Genomic DNA, 19458 nt, shown 5'->3' on the forward strand with positions numbered 1-19458 from the left:
TCCTATCTCTATCTTAACGTTCCACGCTGTCCCCAAAAAACATTCCTATAAACCTGGAAAAACTAAGTCTGAGCCACAAACCCAACAGTTATCTTGAATATAGATGACAGTTGACTGCCAGATATTCCAGGTCAGTGGAGCAGGGCTGAGAATGAACTACTACTGTGAGTTAATTATGAAGCGAACATCACTGCCTCTGCCTTTACCTGATGTTGCTATCTGGTCCATGCAGTTGATGAAGCAGCCCTTGGGCTGGAGTGTGTGTCATGTCTCCAGATAAAAGCATAAGTGGTGCATCTCCTTTTTTGGATGGGAAAGGGTTAGAAAAGCCAACCAAAGTTTTGAGGAGGGAATTGACATTTTGGGATGCTGTAATGCAGCAGGATGAAAAAATTTCTTTGATGATCAAATTTTGTCGAAGGTGGTGGAAATTCCTTGCCACAGGTGGCTGTGGAAGCCAAGTTATTGGATTCATTTAAGGCAGAGGTTGAAAGATTTTTCATTAGTCAGGGCATGACGGAATATGGGGAAAAGACAAGAGATTGGGGCTGAGAGGGAAATGGATCAGTCATGATGAAATGGCAGAGCAGACTCGTTGGGCCAAATGGTCTAATTCTGTTCTTATCTCTTATGTTCTTATGGTCCTTCCTGGTAGCAGTATTTTCTGAGACATTGGATACCACCCCTGAGTTTACAGCTGCTATACTTGTTATCTAGGTGGTCTGGATTCCTGAGTCTGCCCAATCATCTGCTCATCTGTGGCAACAGATTTCAGCTGTAACAGTTCCAAACAGGAATATCTGATGATCCCCTTGGGAGTTGCATGCAAAATATTGTCTTTCTCTGCCACCTTTTTTTTTTGTAATTACACCCTTATGAAGACATTACAGTTATAGGAGTCAAGCACTGCTAATAAGAAGGAAGGTTGATAATTTAGTAATTAGCCCTGGAAAAACTGCAGTTGAAGGTTTTGTGGGACTAGAGTTTGAAATTCAATATTGTTCACCTTGTTGCAGCACAGCTTTGGTATATCCTCTAATACAATATTGCTGTACATACGAGATCTCCTGATCTGTAGCATTATAGCTAAACAGGAATTTAAAAGTAAATAAATTATGTGTGATGAATAATAACTGGGTATATAATTAGCTTATTTTAATTGGGGAGAATTTCATGATCCCAACGAACATTCCACTGAACTAGCTCTGCTGCTCCAGTAGCTCAATAAAAAGGCATTAATTGATTTTAGTATTTGCACATAATTGTTCTCCTGCATGCATCTGCTAATACTCAACTTAAGACAAATGATACATTTCTTTTTGAAAGATTATATGAATCCAGGTGAAATAAATTCAGCTTCTCCTGTAAACAAGTAGATAATTTATATTCTGCATTTTATACTTCTTTAAAATAGCCTTCTTACAGGACATGAATACTGAAATAAAACCAGAGAACAAAAATTGTCACAAGCATTTTTGTTTGCTTGTTTTCCAGTGAACCACAAGTAAGCTTTGTTACTGACATGTGGATTAGTAGGAAAACAATCATTTGTTAATACTACAATATAATCATTTGTTAGCTCAAGAATTACCCTTCTCACATTTGATCCTTCACAAATTACAGTTTGTTCAGGTTGCCACAAATCACATCACTACCCACACATTGTCCCATAGATTTATTCTTACCAGCCTTGTCATGGTTTGCTGGTGCTTCATACTTTGGTGAAACACCTTCAAGATTTTCTTTACAAATATTGATCTTGGTATACAGCTACAGGCAAGCCAGAAAGGTTCATTTCTGACTCAGAGATTCTCAATATTGACTTGAGATCCTATGACATTACATGCCCTCAAAAACTGTCAAGAAGACACCCATTGATTGAGTTCTACATTATGTTGAACACTAATTGGATGAAGCATGATGGTAGAGCACAGTCACTAAATATATTCAGGTTGGGGAATTTCCATGTTTCTCAGCAACAGTAGTTTGGAACTACTAGTAATCTCTTCAAGTCCTACAAGTTATCAGTGCCAGATACCAGTTTGAGAAAAAAGGTAACTTTGTGGTCATCAGCCTATTTGTCATAGAAGCAATTCTCTGTGAGATTATTGATAGGAGTGACTACTGTAATCCTTAAGATTAAATTATATCTTCAGATTGAAAATATTCTCTATCATGTCACGTGGCAAAACCACCATACCACATTGAGCAGATTCTGAATAGATCAGAAGGAACTTAACTTGAACAAGTGCTAGATGTTGCACTTTGATAAGTTAAACCAGGGCAGTACTGAGTAAATGGTAGGGGAAGTATTATAGAACAGAAGAACAAGGAGTAGAGTTACATAGTTTCCTAAAAGTGGCAACATAGGTAGAGTAGACAGTGAAGAATGTGTCTGGCACTCTTGCCTTCATCAGTCAGCACTGAGTACAGGACAAATCAACTCACTTGGTAGCCCGATACCAACATACAGTGGCATGCAAAAGTTTGGGCACCCCGGTCAAAATTTCTGTTACTGTGAATAGATAAGTGAGTAGAAGATGAACTGATCTCCAAAAGTCATGAAGTTAAAGATGAAACACTCTTTTCAACATTTTAAGCAAGATTAGTGTATTATTTTTGTTTTGTACAATTTTAGAGTGGGAGAAAAGGAAAGGAGCACCATGAAAAAGTTTGGGCACCCCAAGAGATTTGAGCTCTCAGATAACTTTTACCAAGGTCTTAGACCTTAATTAGCTTGTGGCTATGGCTTGTTCACAGTCATCATTAGGAGAGGCTAGGTGATGCAAATTTCGAAGTTTTATAAATACCCTGATTCCTCAAACCTTGTCCCAACAATCAGCAGCCATGGGCTCCTCTAAGCAGCTACCTAGCACTCTGAAAATTAAAATAAATGATGCCCACAAAGCAGGAGAAGGCTATAAGAAGATAGCAAAGCGTTTTCAGGTAGCCATTTCCTCAGTTCATAATGTAATTAAGAATGGCAGTTAACAGGAATGGTGGAGATCAAGTTGAGGTCTGGAAGACCAAGAAAACTTTCTGAGAGAACTGCTCGTAGGATTGCTAGAAAGGCAAATCAAAACCCCTGCTTGACTGCAAAAGACCTTCAGGAAGATTTAGCAGACTCTGGAGTGGTCGTGGACTGTTCTACTGTGCAGCGACACCTGCACAAATATGACCTTTGTGGAAGAGTCATCAGAAGAAAACCTTTCCTGTGTCTTCACCACAAAATTCAGCATCAGAGGTTTGCAAAGGGACATCTAAACAAGCCTGATGCATTTTGGAAACAAGTCCTGTGGACTGATGAAATTAAAATAGAACTTTTTGGCCACAATGAGCAAAGGTATGTTTGGAGAAAAAAGGGTGCAGAATTTCATGAAAAGAACACCTCTCCAACTGTTAAGCATGGGGGTGGATCAATCATGCTTTGTGCTTGTGCTGCAGCCAGTGGCACAGGGAACATTTCACTGGTAGAGGATAGAACGAATTCAATTAAATACCAGCAAATTCTGAAAGCAAACATCACACCGTCTGTAAAAAAGCTGAAGATGAAAAGAGGATAGCTTCTACAACAGGATAATGATCCTAAACACACCTCAAAATCCATAATGGACTACCTCAAGAGGTGCAAGCTGAAGGTTTTGCCATGGCCCTCACAGTCCCCCGACCTAAACATCATCGAGAATCTGTGGATAGACCTCAAAAGAGCAGTGCATGCAAGACAGCCAAGGATCTCACAGAACTAGAAGCCTTTTGCAAGGAAGAATGGGCGAAAATCCCACAAACAAGAATTGAAAGACTCTTAGCTGGCTACAGAAAGTGTTTACAAGCTGTGATACTTGCCAAAGGGGGTGTTACTAAGTACTGACCATGCAGGGTGCCCAAACTTTTGCTTCAGACCCTTCTCCTTTTTTGTTATTTTGAAACTGTAAAAGATAGAAATAAAAAAGTAATCTTGCTTAAAATATTAAAGAAATGTGTCGTCTTTAACTTTATGCCTCTTGGAAATCAGGTCATCTTTTACTTGTTTAGCTATTCACAGTAACACCAGGGGTGCCCAAACTTGTGCATGCCACTGTAAGCATTAATTTCCTCCACCCAATAAATAATGCAGCTGCAGATATTCCCTCCATTCTTTCTATCCCTCCTGCACTCTGCTTCTTAAAACATTTGTTTTCTACTTTTCCCATTTTGAAGAAGTGCCCTTAATCCATAATATTGGGTCTGTTTCCTTCCCCGTGGAGGCTGCTTGACTTATTCAGTTCTTCCAACAATTTCTGTTCTTTTTAGATTTTCTGTTTCTATAGGTTGTTTCTCTCAAAAACTATTGACATATTGAGTCTTCAGTCCATCAGACTGAAAATTTCAGCGGTCACAATGTTATCTTTCTGCAAAACAATACATCACATGACTTTCCCATCAATAAGTTTTTACAATCTAAGTGAAAGCAGATTTAAGCAGGTACCTGTCAAGCTTGAGTGCATATTTGAAGTCCCATATTGCTGCTTTCCACTGACTAAGCTCAATGTACAAAATTCCACGATGTAAAAATGAATTCAAATTCTCAACGTCATTATTGATAAGCACTGTAAAGGAAGCACATAAACTCCTAAATCTGTTTAACAAGCATACAAAAAGTATAGCGTATCAATTTAAATACTGGAGTGTGTAGTACCTGTTTGTACTATGTGATCTAATTTAAAAAAAATAAAACTATTGAAAATCATGGACTTTATGTGAGTTGCATGGTCTGTCATTTTTGTTGCAAATCCTCCAAGCGTTAAATGCACTAAAGCACAGAAGGCTTGGGACTTGAGAAGTAACATCCAAAAGGCAAGTAAAACATGTCCAGATGCTGCATCTGTAATTTTCATAGCATATCCCTGGTCAGTGCCATCTACAGGTCATTCAAGCAGAAGCAGGTACTGTATTCACAACCAGATTAATGATAGAAAACGATGGACCCAAAATGCTTCAACTTTGTTTTCCTTTCCACAGATTTTGGCTGATCCACAAAGCATTTCTAGATCTTGTTTTTATTTCCAATTTTCAGGATCTCCATTTTTTAAATTTTCATCCACAACTGGGTTCAGGATAGCACTAGGATTGCACCTCAGGTAGCATCCTCTGAAAGTAAATACTTAGCTGGCTTTCCTCAGGCCCCCATATTACTCATCTCCACAGGCTCATATTCTTTTCTTGACCAGACCTATTTCTCACTGATAAAGACAGTATGACATAAAATCTGTTGAATTTTACATTAAGAACCCAGCCAGCAACTCCCAGATATCTAACCCCCATCATCCCACTAATCAATTGTGTGACTCTGTCATTGATTCCTTCGTAACAATTTCTTGATTACTCCACTTTGGCAATATTAACCCTATTATATTACCCATATTACAATAATAACAATATTACCCATGATCCACATGATACTAGACCTACTACCGTGAAACTTATGGGGTTCAGAGCCCATAATGAGTTATATTTCATGGTGCTCCAACCTCTGGTGGGTCTATTCTACAAATAGGACAAGACATATCCAAGAATTCATAAGACGTCGGAGCAGAATTAGGCCATTCAGCCCATAGAGTCTGCTCTGCAATTCCATCTCAACCTAATTCTCCTGCCATCTCTCCATAATCTTTAACACCCTGACTAATGAAGAACCTAACAACCTCCGCTTTAAATATACTGAAACACCTGGCCTCCACAGCCACCCATGATATTCAGTTCCACAGATTTACCACACTATGCCAAAACAAGTGCCTTCACATCTATGTTCTAAATGGACGTTGTCCTCTATTCTGAGTCTGCACCCACTGGTCATACACTCACCCACTATCAGAAACATCCTCTCCACATCCACTCTATCTAGGCTTTTCAATATAAGACAGGTTTCAATGAGGTTCTCCCCCACCCCACATTCTTTTAAATTACTGGTATGGGCTAAAGCTATCAAATGCTCTTCAAACATTAACCCTTTCGTTCCCAAAATCAGTCTGGTGAATCTCCTCCGGACCTTCTCCAATGTCAGCACATCTTTTCTTATATATGGGACCCTAAACAGCTCACAATACTCCTAGTGTGGTCTGACCAATGACTTATAAACCTTCAGCATCACGTACTCTCAAAATGAATGCTAACATTGCATTTGTCTTCCTTACCACTGACTCAAGGTACCAGATAACCTTCAGGAGTCCTGTACAAGGATTCCCCTGATTTTTGAATTTTCTCCCTATTTAGAAAATAGCCAATGCTTTTATTCCTTCTACCAAAGTGCATGACCATACATTTCCCTGCACTATATTTCATCTGCCACTTCTTTGCCCATTCTCCAAACCTGTCTAAGTCCTTCTGAAGATCCCTGCTCCTGAACACTACCTGATCCTCCACCTATCTTCATATTGTCCATAAACTTGGCCACAGAGCTATCAGTTCTGTCATCCAAATCACTGACATATGACGTGAAAAGAAGAGGTCTCAGCCCAACCCTATGGAATATCACTAGTCACCGACAGCCAACCAGAAAAGGTTCTATTCCCGCTGATTCCTGCCAATCAGTTAATCTTCTATCCATGCTAGTATCTTGGCTGCAATTCCATTGACTGTTTGTTAAGGAGTCTCATGTGTGGCACCTTGGCAAAAGGCCTTCTGAAAATCCAAGTAAACAACATCCACTGACCCTCCTTTGTCTATTCTGCCTGTTATTTCTTGAAAGATTTCCAACAGATTTGTCAGGCAAGATTTCCCCTTAAGGAAGCCATGCTGACTTTGGCCTACTTTATCATATACATCCAAGTACCCTCATCTGTAATTATGGAATCCAACACTTTCCTAACCACTGAAGTCAGGCTAATTGGCCTGTAATTTTCTTTCTTCTGCCTTGCTCCCTTCTTAAAGAGTGAAGCGATATTTGCAATTTTCCAGTCCTCAGAATCATTCCAGAACCTAATGATTCTTGAACGATCATTATTAATGCCTCCACAATCTTTTCAGATACCTCTTTCAGAACTCTAGGGTGTAGTCCATCTGTTCCAGGTGACTTATCTATCTTCAGACCTTTCAGCTTCTCAAGCACCTTCTCCTTAGTAATTGCAACTACACCCACTTCTTCCCCTGGACATTCTCGAGTTTCTGGCATACTACTCGTGTCTTCCACAGTGAAGTCTGACACAAAATACTTACTAAATTTATCTGCCACTTCTTTGTCCCCCATTATTACCTCTTCAGCATAATTCTCCAGCAGTCTAATATCTACCTTCACCTCTCTTTTACTCTTTATATATCTGGAAAAACTTTTGATATCCTCTTTTATATTAGGCTACCTTCTTAGTTCATCTTTTATCTCCTTTTGGTTTTTTTAGTTGCTTTCTGTTGGTTTTTAAAACCTTCCAATCACTAACTTCCCAATAATTTTTGCTATATTATATGCCTTCTCTTTTGCTTTTATGCTGCCTACAACTTCCTGTGACAGTCACGGTTGTCTCATCCTCCCTTTAGAATACTTCTTCATCCCAGGAATGTATTTATCTTGTGCCTTCTGAATTGCTCCCAGAAACTCCAGCCATTGTCATTCTGCCATCATTCCTCATTGGGTGCCCTTCAATCAATGCTGACCAGCTCCTCTCTCATGCATCTGTAATTCCATTTACTCCACTGTAATACTGATACATCTGACTTCAGCTTCTCCCTCTAAAACTGCAGAGTAAATTCTATCATATTGTGATCACTATCTCTAGGAGTTCCTTTACCCTAAGCTCCCGCATCGTATCTGGTTCATTACACAACACCCACAAGCTGCTCCAAAAAGCCATCTCACACAAATTTCCTATCTTGGGATCCAACACCAATCTGATTTTCCAAATCTACCTGCATACTGAAATCCCCCATCACTATTGTAACATTGCCCTTATTACATGCCTCTACTATCTCCCATTGTAATTTATATCCCATATCCTGGCTATTGTTCATGGGCCTCTATATAACTTCTGTTGTGTATGTGGCCGGGGTACACAACAAAACTATAAATAAAAACGCTAGAGACTGGGCTAAGTTAACAGGGGCTTTTACTTACAGAAACCGAACTTAACACATTATTACAGATCAATACGCGTCTAACAGCGCATGCTCAATAACATGTTACTACGACATAAAATAGTCCCATATTATACAGTAGGCTATAAGGTACACTCCTCCTCTTTTACTTTAAAAGTGTATCAACTGTTTTTTTTTAAGTTAACAGGCGCACTACGCTAAACAAATACTGTATGTGTACCCTTAATATACAAACACCCACCAACTGTTTAATTAGTAACATAATAATATGAAATAATAACAAAGTAACATAATAATAATTATTATTATAATTATAACTGAAGTCTCTGGGGGGCCCTTCTCTGCCTCTCCAGGTAACGTCTGCCCTGCACCATTTGATTTGGGGCATTAGTCTCCACAGGTACATCAAGTAGGTCCTCAGCACTGATGACAGGCTTATCTGTGGGCAAGGCTGACGTGGTCACATCAGGAGTGTTTGCCTCTATGTCCGGGAAGTCAGGGCAAGATGTTGATGTATTTTCCACCTGAGCATCCAGGATTTGATCCGCATGACGTCTCCATACATTCTCTCCCACCTATACTCTATACATCAGTGGCCCGTCTATGGTGGAAATTATACCCGGCTGCCACTTTTCAGTCCGGAAATCCCGTGCAAGAACTGAGTGTCCCACATTGAAGTTCCGTGTTGACTTAACATTCAAGTGTTTGAACTGTCTGTTCTCTACATCACGCCATACATTTGGTTTGAGAAGATCCATGCGGGACCTCAGGTTCCTGTTCAGAAACATCATCGCTGGAGTTTGGTTAGTGGTTGCACGTACTGCATTACTATAGGCAAGGAGGAAGTTGTCTATCTTGTGTTGTAGTGGTCGATTTTTGCAGTCCCTTGCCTTGAGGGCTTTATTGAATGTCTGTACAAATCTTTCTGCCAAGCCACTTGTGGATGGATGGTAAGGAGCTGATGTAAAGTGCTTGATTCCATTGTTCTTCACAAAACTTCAGAATTCTTCAAGACAAATTGGCCATCATCCGTGCAGATTTGCTCTGGTATGCCATTCCTGGCAAAAATTGTCCTCAGCACTGTAATGGTCTTTTCTGATGTGGTTGTCTTCATTTTGATGACCTCCGGCTATTTGGAATGTGCATCAATGGCGATTAAAAAGATAGAATCCATGAATGGTCCAGCAAAGTCGATGTGCACTCACTGCCATGGTAATGAGGGCCACTCCCAGGGATGGAGAGGGGCTTATGGTGGTGTGTTCTGGATCTATTGACACCCAGAGCAGTTCTTGGTCACATCCTCAATTTGTTTATCGATTCCTGGCCACCACACATAGGCACGGGCAAGACCTTTCATCTTCACAGTACCTAGGAGCCCCTTGTGCAGTTCCTCCAGCACTCTGGTGCATAGCTTGGGAGGGACCACAACTCATGAACCACACATTAGTGTTCCCCGACACACTGACAACTGCTCCTCCCTCGTTGAGAAGGCTGGAAACAGTGTGTTACCCCGCGCTGGCCACCCCTTTACCGTGATGTCATACACTTTTGACAACGTAGGGTCATTGCATGTTTCCCTTTCAATGAGGCTGTTTGTTACTGGTAATTGTTCAACTACTGTTGTGTGAAAGATCTCTGCTGAATCCATTTGTGTAGTTACCTTGGAAGTGGGCAATGGTAAACGTGACAAACCAACTGCGTTGCCCTGTTGCTTGGTCCCCTTGTAGTCAATGTCATACCTGTGACCTCCTAAGAAAAGGGACCATCGCTGTTGCCTTTGTGCTGTCATCACTGGAATGCCTTTCCTTGGGTTGAAGATTGACATGAGAGGCTTATGGTCAGTCATCAGAGCAAACTTTTGTCCATACAGGTAGTGACTGAATTTCTTGATTCCCCACACGAGGCTTAGAGCCTCTCTGTCAATCTGTGCGTAGTTGCGTTCAGCTGAAGTTAGTGTTCTTGAGGCAAAGGTTATTGGTCTTTTGGAGCCATCTGGAAACTTGTGCGATAACACAGCTCCTATCTCATGGGGCGAGGCTTCACAAGCTAGTCAGATAGGTAAGGAGGGGTCAAAGTGCGCGAGCACCCCATCTGAAGTTATGAGCCTTTTAGTTTCCTGAAACACTTTCTCACAGCTCTCAGTCCACTTCCATTGTGCCCCTGCCTGTAATAATGCATTTAGTGGGTGTAGGACTGTGGTAGGTTAGGCAAGAACTTGTGGTAGTAGTTCACTTGTCCAAGATATGCTCTCAGCTGAGACACGTTGTCAGGTGGTGGTGCCTTAAGCACCGTTTCTATCTTGTCTTGAGACGTGTAAGCCATCCTTGTTGATCACATGCCCACAGTATGGAATTTCCTTTCTAAAAAACTCACATTTCTGTCAATTAGCTCTGAGCCCATATTCTCGTAACCTGGTGAGCACTTGTTTTAGGTTAGAAAGATGTTCGTCGTCATCTTTGCTGGCAACAATGATATCATCCAGGAGTTCCTGGAATCCCCTGCAGAACCTGGTCCATTACCCTTTGCCAGATTGTAGGCGCTGATGCTATCCCAAACACTAACCTGTTGTACTGGTAAAGTCCTTTGTGTGTATTTATTGTCAGGCATTTCTTGGATGCTTCCTCAATTTCTATTTGAAGGTAAGCCTGGGTCAAATCAATTTTTGTGAAATGATCCCCTCCTGACAGGGAAGCAAAGATGTCCTCAATACGAGGTAGGGGATACTGTACTGTGCGGAGAACTGGGTTAACAGTCACTTTAAAGTCTCCACATATACACACCTTGCTTGGTTTTGCTGGTTTTGTGCTGGAGGTTTTCTTCATCACTGGAAAAAAGCGTGGCCCATTCACTCCAGTCCACCTTTGATAGGACCCCAGTCTGCTCCAGATTTTTCAGCTCTGCCTCTACTGTAGGACAGATTGCATATGGCACTGGCCTGGCTTTGTGAAATTTTGGACATGCATTTTCCTCAATCTCAATCTTTGCTTTCATGCCCAAAGTGTTCCTATTCCTTTCATGAACACTTCCTCAGAGTCAGCAAGCATTTGCAACAGTCTCTTAAATGTAGCCTTGCTGCTCTCCTTTGCTGACACATTTAGTGCCTTGATGGTGTGCCAAACCAACTGAATTTTCCTGAGCCATTCACGTCCCAGCAACGGTGGTCCTTCATTTATCAGTACCTAGAGGTTCATTTGGTGTGTTTTACTTCCGTGGGTCACTGTCACTTTAATTTTGCCTTCGGGGTGCACTTTCTATCCTGTGTAAGTCTTTAGCAGTAGTTTAGTTCGTTTCAGAAGTATGTGCCGAAAACAGTCGTTTGTAGTCATGTACAGAGATCACTGTTAAGGCTGAGCTTGCATCCAGCTCCATTTTCAGTCTCACGCCTGCCACTTGTGGAGTGATCCTATTACTCTTCGATCATCTGTCTCTTCCTTGCTGTGATGTGGCAGACAAGACAATTCACTTTTGTCTGAGTCATTTTCATCAGAATTGCTTTCTTTCATTTTGTGCACATTGTTGTATTTTCCTTTCTGGAGTTTCTTGTTTCTCTGTATTTTGCCCTTTCCCTGCTGTTTGCCAGCTTTGCATACTCTGCCAGTGTGGCCCTGTTTGCCACAGTTTCGGCATTCCTTATCTTTAAACCAACAACCATCAGGGTCATGTGATCTGTTCCCACAACAGTAGCATCTTTTTCCTTCATTTCTGTGCAGCGACATTTTATTCGTAGCTTGGAAAAGCCTACAAAAATTAGTGGATACGGCTAGTCCATCATGGGTAAAGCCCTCCCCACAATTAACACATCTTCATGGAGCACTATCACAGGAAAGCATCATCCGTCATCAAGGATCCCCACCATCTAAGCCATGCTCTCTTCTCGCTGCTGCCTTTTGGAAGATGGTACAGGAGCCTCAGGACTCACACCACCAGGTATAGAAACACTTGTCACCCCTCAGACATCAGACTCTTGAACTAGAGGAGATAACTTCACTCCTCTCACCCCATTACTGTATTATTCCCATAACCTGTGTACTCACTTTCAGGAACTTTTTAATCTCATGTTCTTGATATTTATTGCTTATTTATTCATTATTATTATACGTCAACCACTGATTTTCCGGAAACTGATGGTTTGGCGCCTCTTTTAATTCTGATGAAATTATCAGATGTAGTTTCTGGGCGGCCACCAGATGGCACTGTGTGTAGCACATGCAGCACCATCTGTGGCGAGACGCATTTTGACAAAGCACACTATTTTTATTATTCACATTGTGCTTGGCGGTAGTCCCAATATTTTGTGCTTATTTTTGCTTATTTTATGTAAATTTAACTCTAGGTTTGGTTTCTAAGATAAGTGAATGTACCAGTGGTGGTGTCAAGTGTAAACATCAGTCCTTATCAATCCAAGAGAAGGTTGAAATGTTTAAAACTGGACTAAGGTGTTTCGGTGTGTAAACTGACATTGGTTCATCAACTGTGTATGATATAAAGCATCAAAGGGTTAGAGAAACATACCTTCATGATGGAACAAGAGCTAATGAATTTTTATTTGATGCAAGAAAAGTTACACAGGGAGAGTTCAAAACACATGAAGCAACTCCACCTGGATGAAATGTTTAAAAAGATAACCGAAAAGCAACATTCTTTATAAGCACTGTAAGTAATACATTTACATTTAATTTTATTTAATTAATAATTCTTTTTAAGCTTCTACAGTCCATTTTTGCCATTATTATTATGTGACCTCTTTCAATTTGGCAAAAACATTAATCTAACAAGGCTCAGGAACTGAGGGTGCTGGAAAATTAGTGGTCAACCTGTATTTTTCTCTTTCTTTTTGCATTTGCACAGTCCATTGTTTTATTTTGCACATTGCTTGTTGTCCATTGTTGGGTGTGGTCTTTCATTGATTCTATTGTGTCCCTGGTATTTATTATGATTGCCCACAAGAAAATAAATCTCAGGCTTATATATGGTGACAGATATGTACTTTAATAAATTTACTTTGAACTCTTGAACTTTGAGCCATCTCACTCTCTCTGCCTACCTGCCTGTCATTTCAATACAAGGTTTATCCTTGGACGTTAAGCGCCATGATCTTCTTTCAGCACTACTCAGTGATGCCCACAAAGCCATACTTTCGAATCTCTAACTGCACTACAAGATCATCTACCTTATTCTGTACACTGCGTACATTCAAATACAACACCCTTAGTCCTGTATTCATCATCCTTTTCAATGCTGCCTCCATGTTACACTTCATCAAGGGACTCTGCCAGTATCACATAATACTGAGAGTAGAATTTTGTCAGACTGTTGCCTGACAAGCTCATGGAACATTTCTATGTATTTGAAAACCATTCCCTAGATACTGTATTTGTGAGAGGTACTTTGACTGAACTGAGAACTCCTTACCAGGTAGCTTATCCAGCTTTATTCTTTCGCTGTTTGAACACAGCTATAACAGTACAATTAAATAGCTTGTTGGATTACTTTAAAACTCAATGGAATGGGCCAAAAGTCAAATAATGATCATAGATTGCTTCAACTGAAGGGTTTTTTTTTTAACAAAAATCTGTAGTTTTCATGGTCATCATTATTAGGCTGTTTACAATTTCTAAGTAACTTATCTGCAGTAGACAAATCAACTTTTCATAATACTCGTATAACCACTAACTGCATTGTATACTTAATATACACTCTACCTGAAATACTGAAGTCCTGTAGAGCTTTATGTGGATGAACCTTTCGTAATAGGCAGGCTCGGTGATAGAAAGCCACCCAGTTGTTAGGTTTCAAATGAATAGCAACAGACATGTCCAAAACTGCTTCTCTGAACAATCCTAGCTTAGCATAGGCTTGTCCACGATAATTCCTAAAATAGAAAAATAATCACAGGAGTACATATTACATTCATAGCAGGAACCTATTCAGCCCATTTTGCTTTTGCATAGATGATCAATTAATCTTATTCCTTGAATACAATGTAAATCAGGGCCAGTTGACAATTAATAAAAAAGCATCAATTGTGATAATCATGTGAATAGATCACTCAAAGCATACCTGTCAAAAATCTATTTATATTGTTCATTTTTCCTAATTAGAATCACCATTCTTTTACATTTTCCAACCTTTTCCTGATGTCAGTAGGAAATATTAGTACCACTAGTCTACAGTTCATACATTCATAATGTTGTTAAATTATACTGTACTGTATTTTCTAAAATAAATAACATTTCCCCAAGATTAATGCAACACACATCAAAGTTGCTGGTGAAAGCAGCAGACCAGGCAGCATCTCTAGGAAGAGATACAGTCGATGTTTCAGGCCGAGATCCTTCGTCAGGACTAACTAAAGGAAGAGCTAGTAAGAGATTTGAAAGTGGGAGGGGGAGGGGGAGATCCAAAATGATAGAAGAAGACAGGAAGGGGAGGGATGGAGCCAAGAGCTGGACAGGTGATTGGCAAAAGGGATATGAGAGGATCATGGGACAGGAGGCCCAGGGAGAAGGAAAAGAGGGGTGGGGGGACCCAGAGGATGGGCAAGGGGTATAGTCAGAGGGACAGAGGGAGAAAAAGGAGAGTGAGAGAAAGAATGTGTATATAAATAACGGATGGGGTACGAGGGGGAGGTGGGGCATTAGCGGAAGTTAGAGAAGTTGTTCCCCAAGATTAATAGTTGTTTTGTGCTCTGGGATTGATGCAGAAAATAGGTTATCATGTCTACAATGACCTTGACTGCATTGATCCTATATGCTCATTCAATTACAACACTGTTTTCAAGAAATATAAAGGTTTTGATTACATTCATGTGCAACTGATCTTTTATCAATAGCAATCCATTGCGCAGATCTATTGGGAAAAATTGAAATTAGTTGGGTGGGCAGCATGGGTAGTATGGACTTGTTGGGCGAAACAGACTGTAACTGTGCTGTATTGTTCTATGACTCTTATGATTATTTCCCTACTGGCTGCCACTGTGCTTTTATACAGCAGCAATTGTCAAAACAATCAGAAGGAAAGTAAGAGGAAATATGTGGACAAATTTTGCCATGACATAAATAATTGCCAAAGATTTCAACTGCCTTAACACAGATTCAAAAAGAAGTCCCATACGGCAGCATTTTGGTATAGCTGCATTATTTTTTCATACAATGGACACAAGAATGAGACAATTCCCTTAAGAGCTAATAATACTGTGGGTGGCAACGCAGAGGCCTTCATTATCCATTGGAAACAAGACTCCATCATACAATTCATCAAAAACTAAATAGCCTTTAGTCTAATTTCTTAACAAACATTTTCAAAATTCATTTTACTCTTTGTATCTAACTAAAATCAATAAGGAAATTGATATAATTTGCTTTAAGAACAGCTTACTCACAAAACATTCCAGAAAAGTTCATAATTTTTTTTAGGTTATGAGGACACTCAGTCCTCATTTATTGTCATTTAGAAATGCATACATTAAAAAATGATACAATGTTCCTCCAGAAAGATATCACAGAAACACAGGACAAACAAAGACTAAAAACTGACAAAACCACATAATTATAACATAGTTACAACAGTGCAAAGCAATACTGTAATTTGATAAAGAGCAGACCATGGGCACTGTGAAAAAAAGCCTCAAGTCCCAATAGCCCCATCATCTTACGCAGACGGTAGAAGGGAGAAACTCTCCCTACCATGAACCTGCAAGCGCCGCAAACTTGCCGATGCACTGGAAGCACCCGACCGCAGCCGACTCTGAGTCCGTCTGAAAACTTCAAGCCTCCGACCAGCCCTCTGACACCGAGCACCAAGCACCAACCTCTGCCGAGTGCTTCGACCCCGGCCCCGGTCACCAAGCAACAAGCAAAGCCGAGGACTCGGGGCCTTCCCCTCCGGAGATTCTGGGTTTACTGGGTTACCCATGCTGCCCACCCAACTAATTTTACTGGGTTATAGAAAAACACATATTATTATTATCTTCTAGAGGCAAATAAAGTCCAGGTGAAGGGGCTTAACCCAAATTACAACTGTCTATTTCCCTCCATAGTTGCTGCCTGATCCACCAAGTTCTGCCAGCTTTTTGCTTGTTGCTGTGAATTTACAATAATTGCATTAAATGTTCACTTACTTACAATGCACTATGCTCCTTTCACATTCCTACTTGTCCACCCCAGTGCTCTCTCTCTTTGTTCACATTTTCCATTCCTTTCCTCTCTTCTTCGATGCTTAGACTCATTACCAACTCCCATCTGGTTCCATCTGCCCATCAACCACATACCTATCAACCTAAGTGATACAGATGTCGATGTTCGGCAGATGATTCATTTTTCCTACTCCATCCCTTTCCTAACCAATTCCCATCTGCCTAATCCATCTCTCCCCCACCACCTGCTATTCTATGTCCATTGTACCGCCTCATTTTCACATCTATATACTAGCTATAATGTCTCTCACTCAGTCCTGAAACACCAATCATCCCTTTGCTTGAACCGCTGAGTCTGACACCAGTAGTCATCGACCTCTAGGCAGAGTGCACTCCATCCACTACCTTTTATGGGCAGCTCACTCCATATAACCACCATCCTCTATATGAAAATATTGCCTCTCAGATCATCTTAAAAATATTCCCATCTCACCTTAAACCTGTGGCTTCCAGTTTCAGACTCTGTCCTGGGAAAAAGGCTGTGACAATCTACCTTCTCTATACCCCATCATCATTTTTTAAAAAAACTTCTACATGTCACTCTTCAGCCTCCTTCACTCCAGGCAAAAAAGTCTCTGCCTCCCCATTACTTAAGCCTTCTAGACAGGCAACATTTCTGTGAATATTTTCTGCACTCTCACTAGCTTAATCACATATTTCTTATAGCATGGCAACCAGAATTGCACACAATACTCCATGTTGTTGGAACTGATTTCATTCTAGCAGTGCACCATCATAATCCTGACTTCCATCCTCTAGGTGGCGGAATGGTCAAAGGGTGTCAAGAGGCTAGTCACGCTGCAAAATACCCTGCCTTTGACTATTTCTTGTAGATATTGTATTTATTTAACTGTTCCAGTTGAGTTTCTGATCAATGATGATCCCAAAGATATTGATAGTGGTAATGTCAGTGAAAGTCAAGAAAAGGTGGCGATATTCTGTATTGCTGTGAAGCAAAACAGCAACAATTTCCAAAAATGAACTGAAATGAAAGCTCAAAATATTTTTCTACACCACAATTCTTGGTTTAAAACGTGCCTGATTTAAAACATGTATTGATATTAGAACATAAGCTTAATTATTATTACTTACACTGACTCATAAATTTCCATATTGGCTTTCCAATCAACTACCATCATTTTGGTAGAAGGCATAAGGAAATCAAGAAGAAACAGCATTAACACTATTTATGAGGATTAGCTAAATATTCCAAAGATTTTCCACTAGCTTTCAGAAACAATTTGGAAATATACAGCAAACATACTTCTATCTTTAAAAATGTACATTATAGAAAGGAAGCTTTAAAAATATTTTAAAGTCACATAGCTTGCCTTGCTTGAGAATTGTTAGGCTCCTCTTCAATTAATTCTGTAAAATCTTTAATTGCTATAGGCCAGCTAGAATTCTTAAAATAATATTGGCCATGTCTCATCATAGCATCTGTTCTTCTGGGGTTTAAGGTAAAAGCCTAGAATTAAACAAAAGCATCACATCAGTAACTGCATTAATCTCTCATTCATCATTTTTGATCAGCTACTTATTATTTTATTGAAACATAAAATTTGGCTAATGGTTTAACATCAAAATGGCCACATTAATTTTTAAGGAACCAAAAACAATTGCACAACAATTACTCCTTGCAGTACAATAATCTGTTCCTCGATGACAACAAGAAAATGGAGATGGTTATCGACTTCACGGGAACTGGCACCACTCACACTTCTTTTTACATTGGTGGCACAACAGTGCCTATTGCAAGCACAGTTTCAATCTCCTGGGAGTGCACATCTTGCACAATCTCTCCTGGTTCCAGAAAATATCTTACACAATCAGGGATGCTTACCAACTCCGCTACTTTCTGAGGAGGCTGAAGAGAGCTGGATTATGCACATCTATACTCACATCTTTCAACAGATGCATAGCAGCGAGCATCCTAACCTGTTGCAACACTGCATGGTATGGAAACTACATTGTGGCAGACAGGAAAGCTCAAAAATCAGGCAGTCAAAACTGCCCAACACATCACCAGCACCAGCCTATCTGCCATCGAGACATATATAAAAGGTGTCAGAAAAGGGCCAGTAGCATCGTGAAGGATCCCACCCACGTTGCTCCTTAACAGTTTGTCCCACTCCCATCAGGGAGGAGGCTACATAGCATACACGCTGTAACAACCAGACTCAAAAACAGTTACTTTCCCCAAGCAGTAAGGCTGATAAACATGTCTGCCCACTAACTCATCCCTCCACACCCCCAACCACCACTACTTTACTATTTTCTGTCAGTCACCTTATGTGCAGACACTCCTGTGCCTAGCATCACATTATTGACATACAGTGCCTATAAAAAGTATTCACCCCCTTGGAAGTTTTCATATCTTATTGTTTTACAACATTGAATCACAGTGGATTTAATTTGGCTTTTTTGACACTGATCAACAGAAAAGACTTTCATGTCAAAGTGAAAACAGATTTTACAAATTGGTCTAAATTTATTATAAGTATTACAAAATAATTGATTACATAATTCCTCTCCCCCTTTATGTCAGTACTTAGTAGATGCACCTTTGCCAGCAATTACAGCCTTGAAGCTGTGTGGATAAGTCTCTATCAGCTTTGCACGTTTAGACACTGCATTTTTCCCCATTCTTCTTTACAAAACTGCTTAAGCTCTGTCACCAGGAAGAGGTGTGCCATTGGCATTCCCCCCTGAGGGTAACTTCCTGCTCCGAAATGTTCCTGATACTCACTGTCATCCTCTTCACCTGTACAACCGAGGGCGTCTGCAGTTCGGGCCTCACCAGTACCCCAGCAGGTAAGCCTGACTCCTCTTCGTGGTCTTCTAGAGCATCCACCAAGAGGGCCTCAGCCTCGGGCATTCTGGGAAATTTGGGGTTTCCCATCACTCTCACTACTTCCCCAGGCCATAACATGACTGGTTTGGACTGGGTGAACCACACAGTCCCTCACTTATGCTCATCATCCAGCCCAGTGTGGCCACGCTCTTCCTCAAAAGCAGCTCGGAACACAGGGTGAATGGGCAATGCCTTCAGAAAGCTTTCTCCAACTTTCTCCTTGATGCCTCCTCACAATAGGAGTATTCATCCCCACGAGAATTGAAGCTTCGTCCCTCTCGACCGGGTCTGGACAAACCAACACTAATGTATCAAAGACCTCAGCTACTCCCATATCTGCCTCCAAAAA

The 19458-nt window shown here is 40.5% G+C and overlaps 1 protein-coding gene across 1 annotated transcript in view; it reads right to left on the reverse strand.

Moving 5' to 3' along the window:
• The window catches only part of ttc6 (tetratricopeptide repeat domain 6), a 323626-nt gene that overhangs the window by 166220 nt on the left and 137948 nt on the right, over positions 1-19458 (reverse strand). The window contains exons 15-17 of the mRNA XM_072279505.1: positions 17587-17723; positions 13764-13933; positions 4466-4586 (exon numbers count right to left, since the gene is read on the reverse strand). Coding sequence (XP_072135606.1) covers positions 4466-4586; positions 13764-13933; positions 17587-17723 — 428 coding nt within the window. The remainder of the gene's footprint in view (positions 1-4465; positions 4587-13763; positions 13934-17586; positions 17724-19458) is intronic.

This window comes from Mobula birostris, chromosome 1, assembly GCF_030028105.1.
Source record: "Mobula birostris isolate sMobBir1 chromosome 1, sMobBir1.hap1, whole genome shotgun sequence".
Lineage (NCBI taxonomy): Eukaryota > Metazoa > Chordata > Chondrichthyes > Myliobatiformes > Myliobatidae > Mobula > Mobula birostris.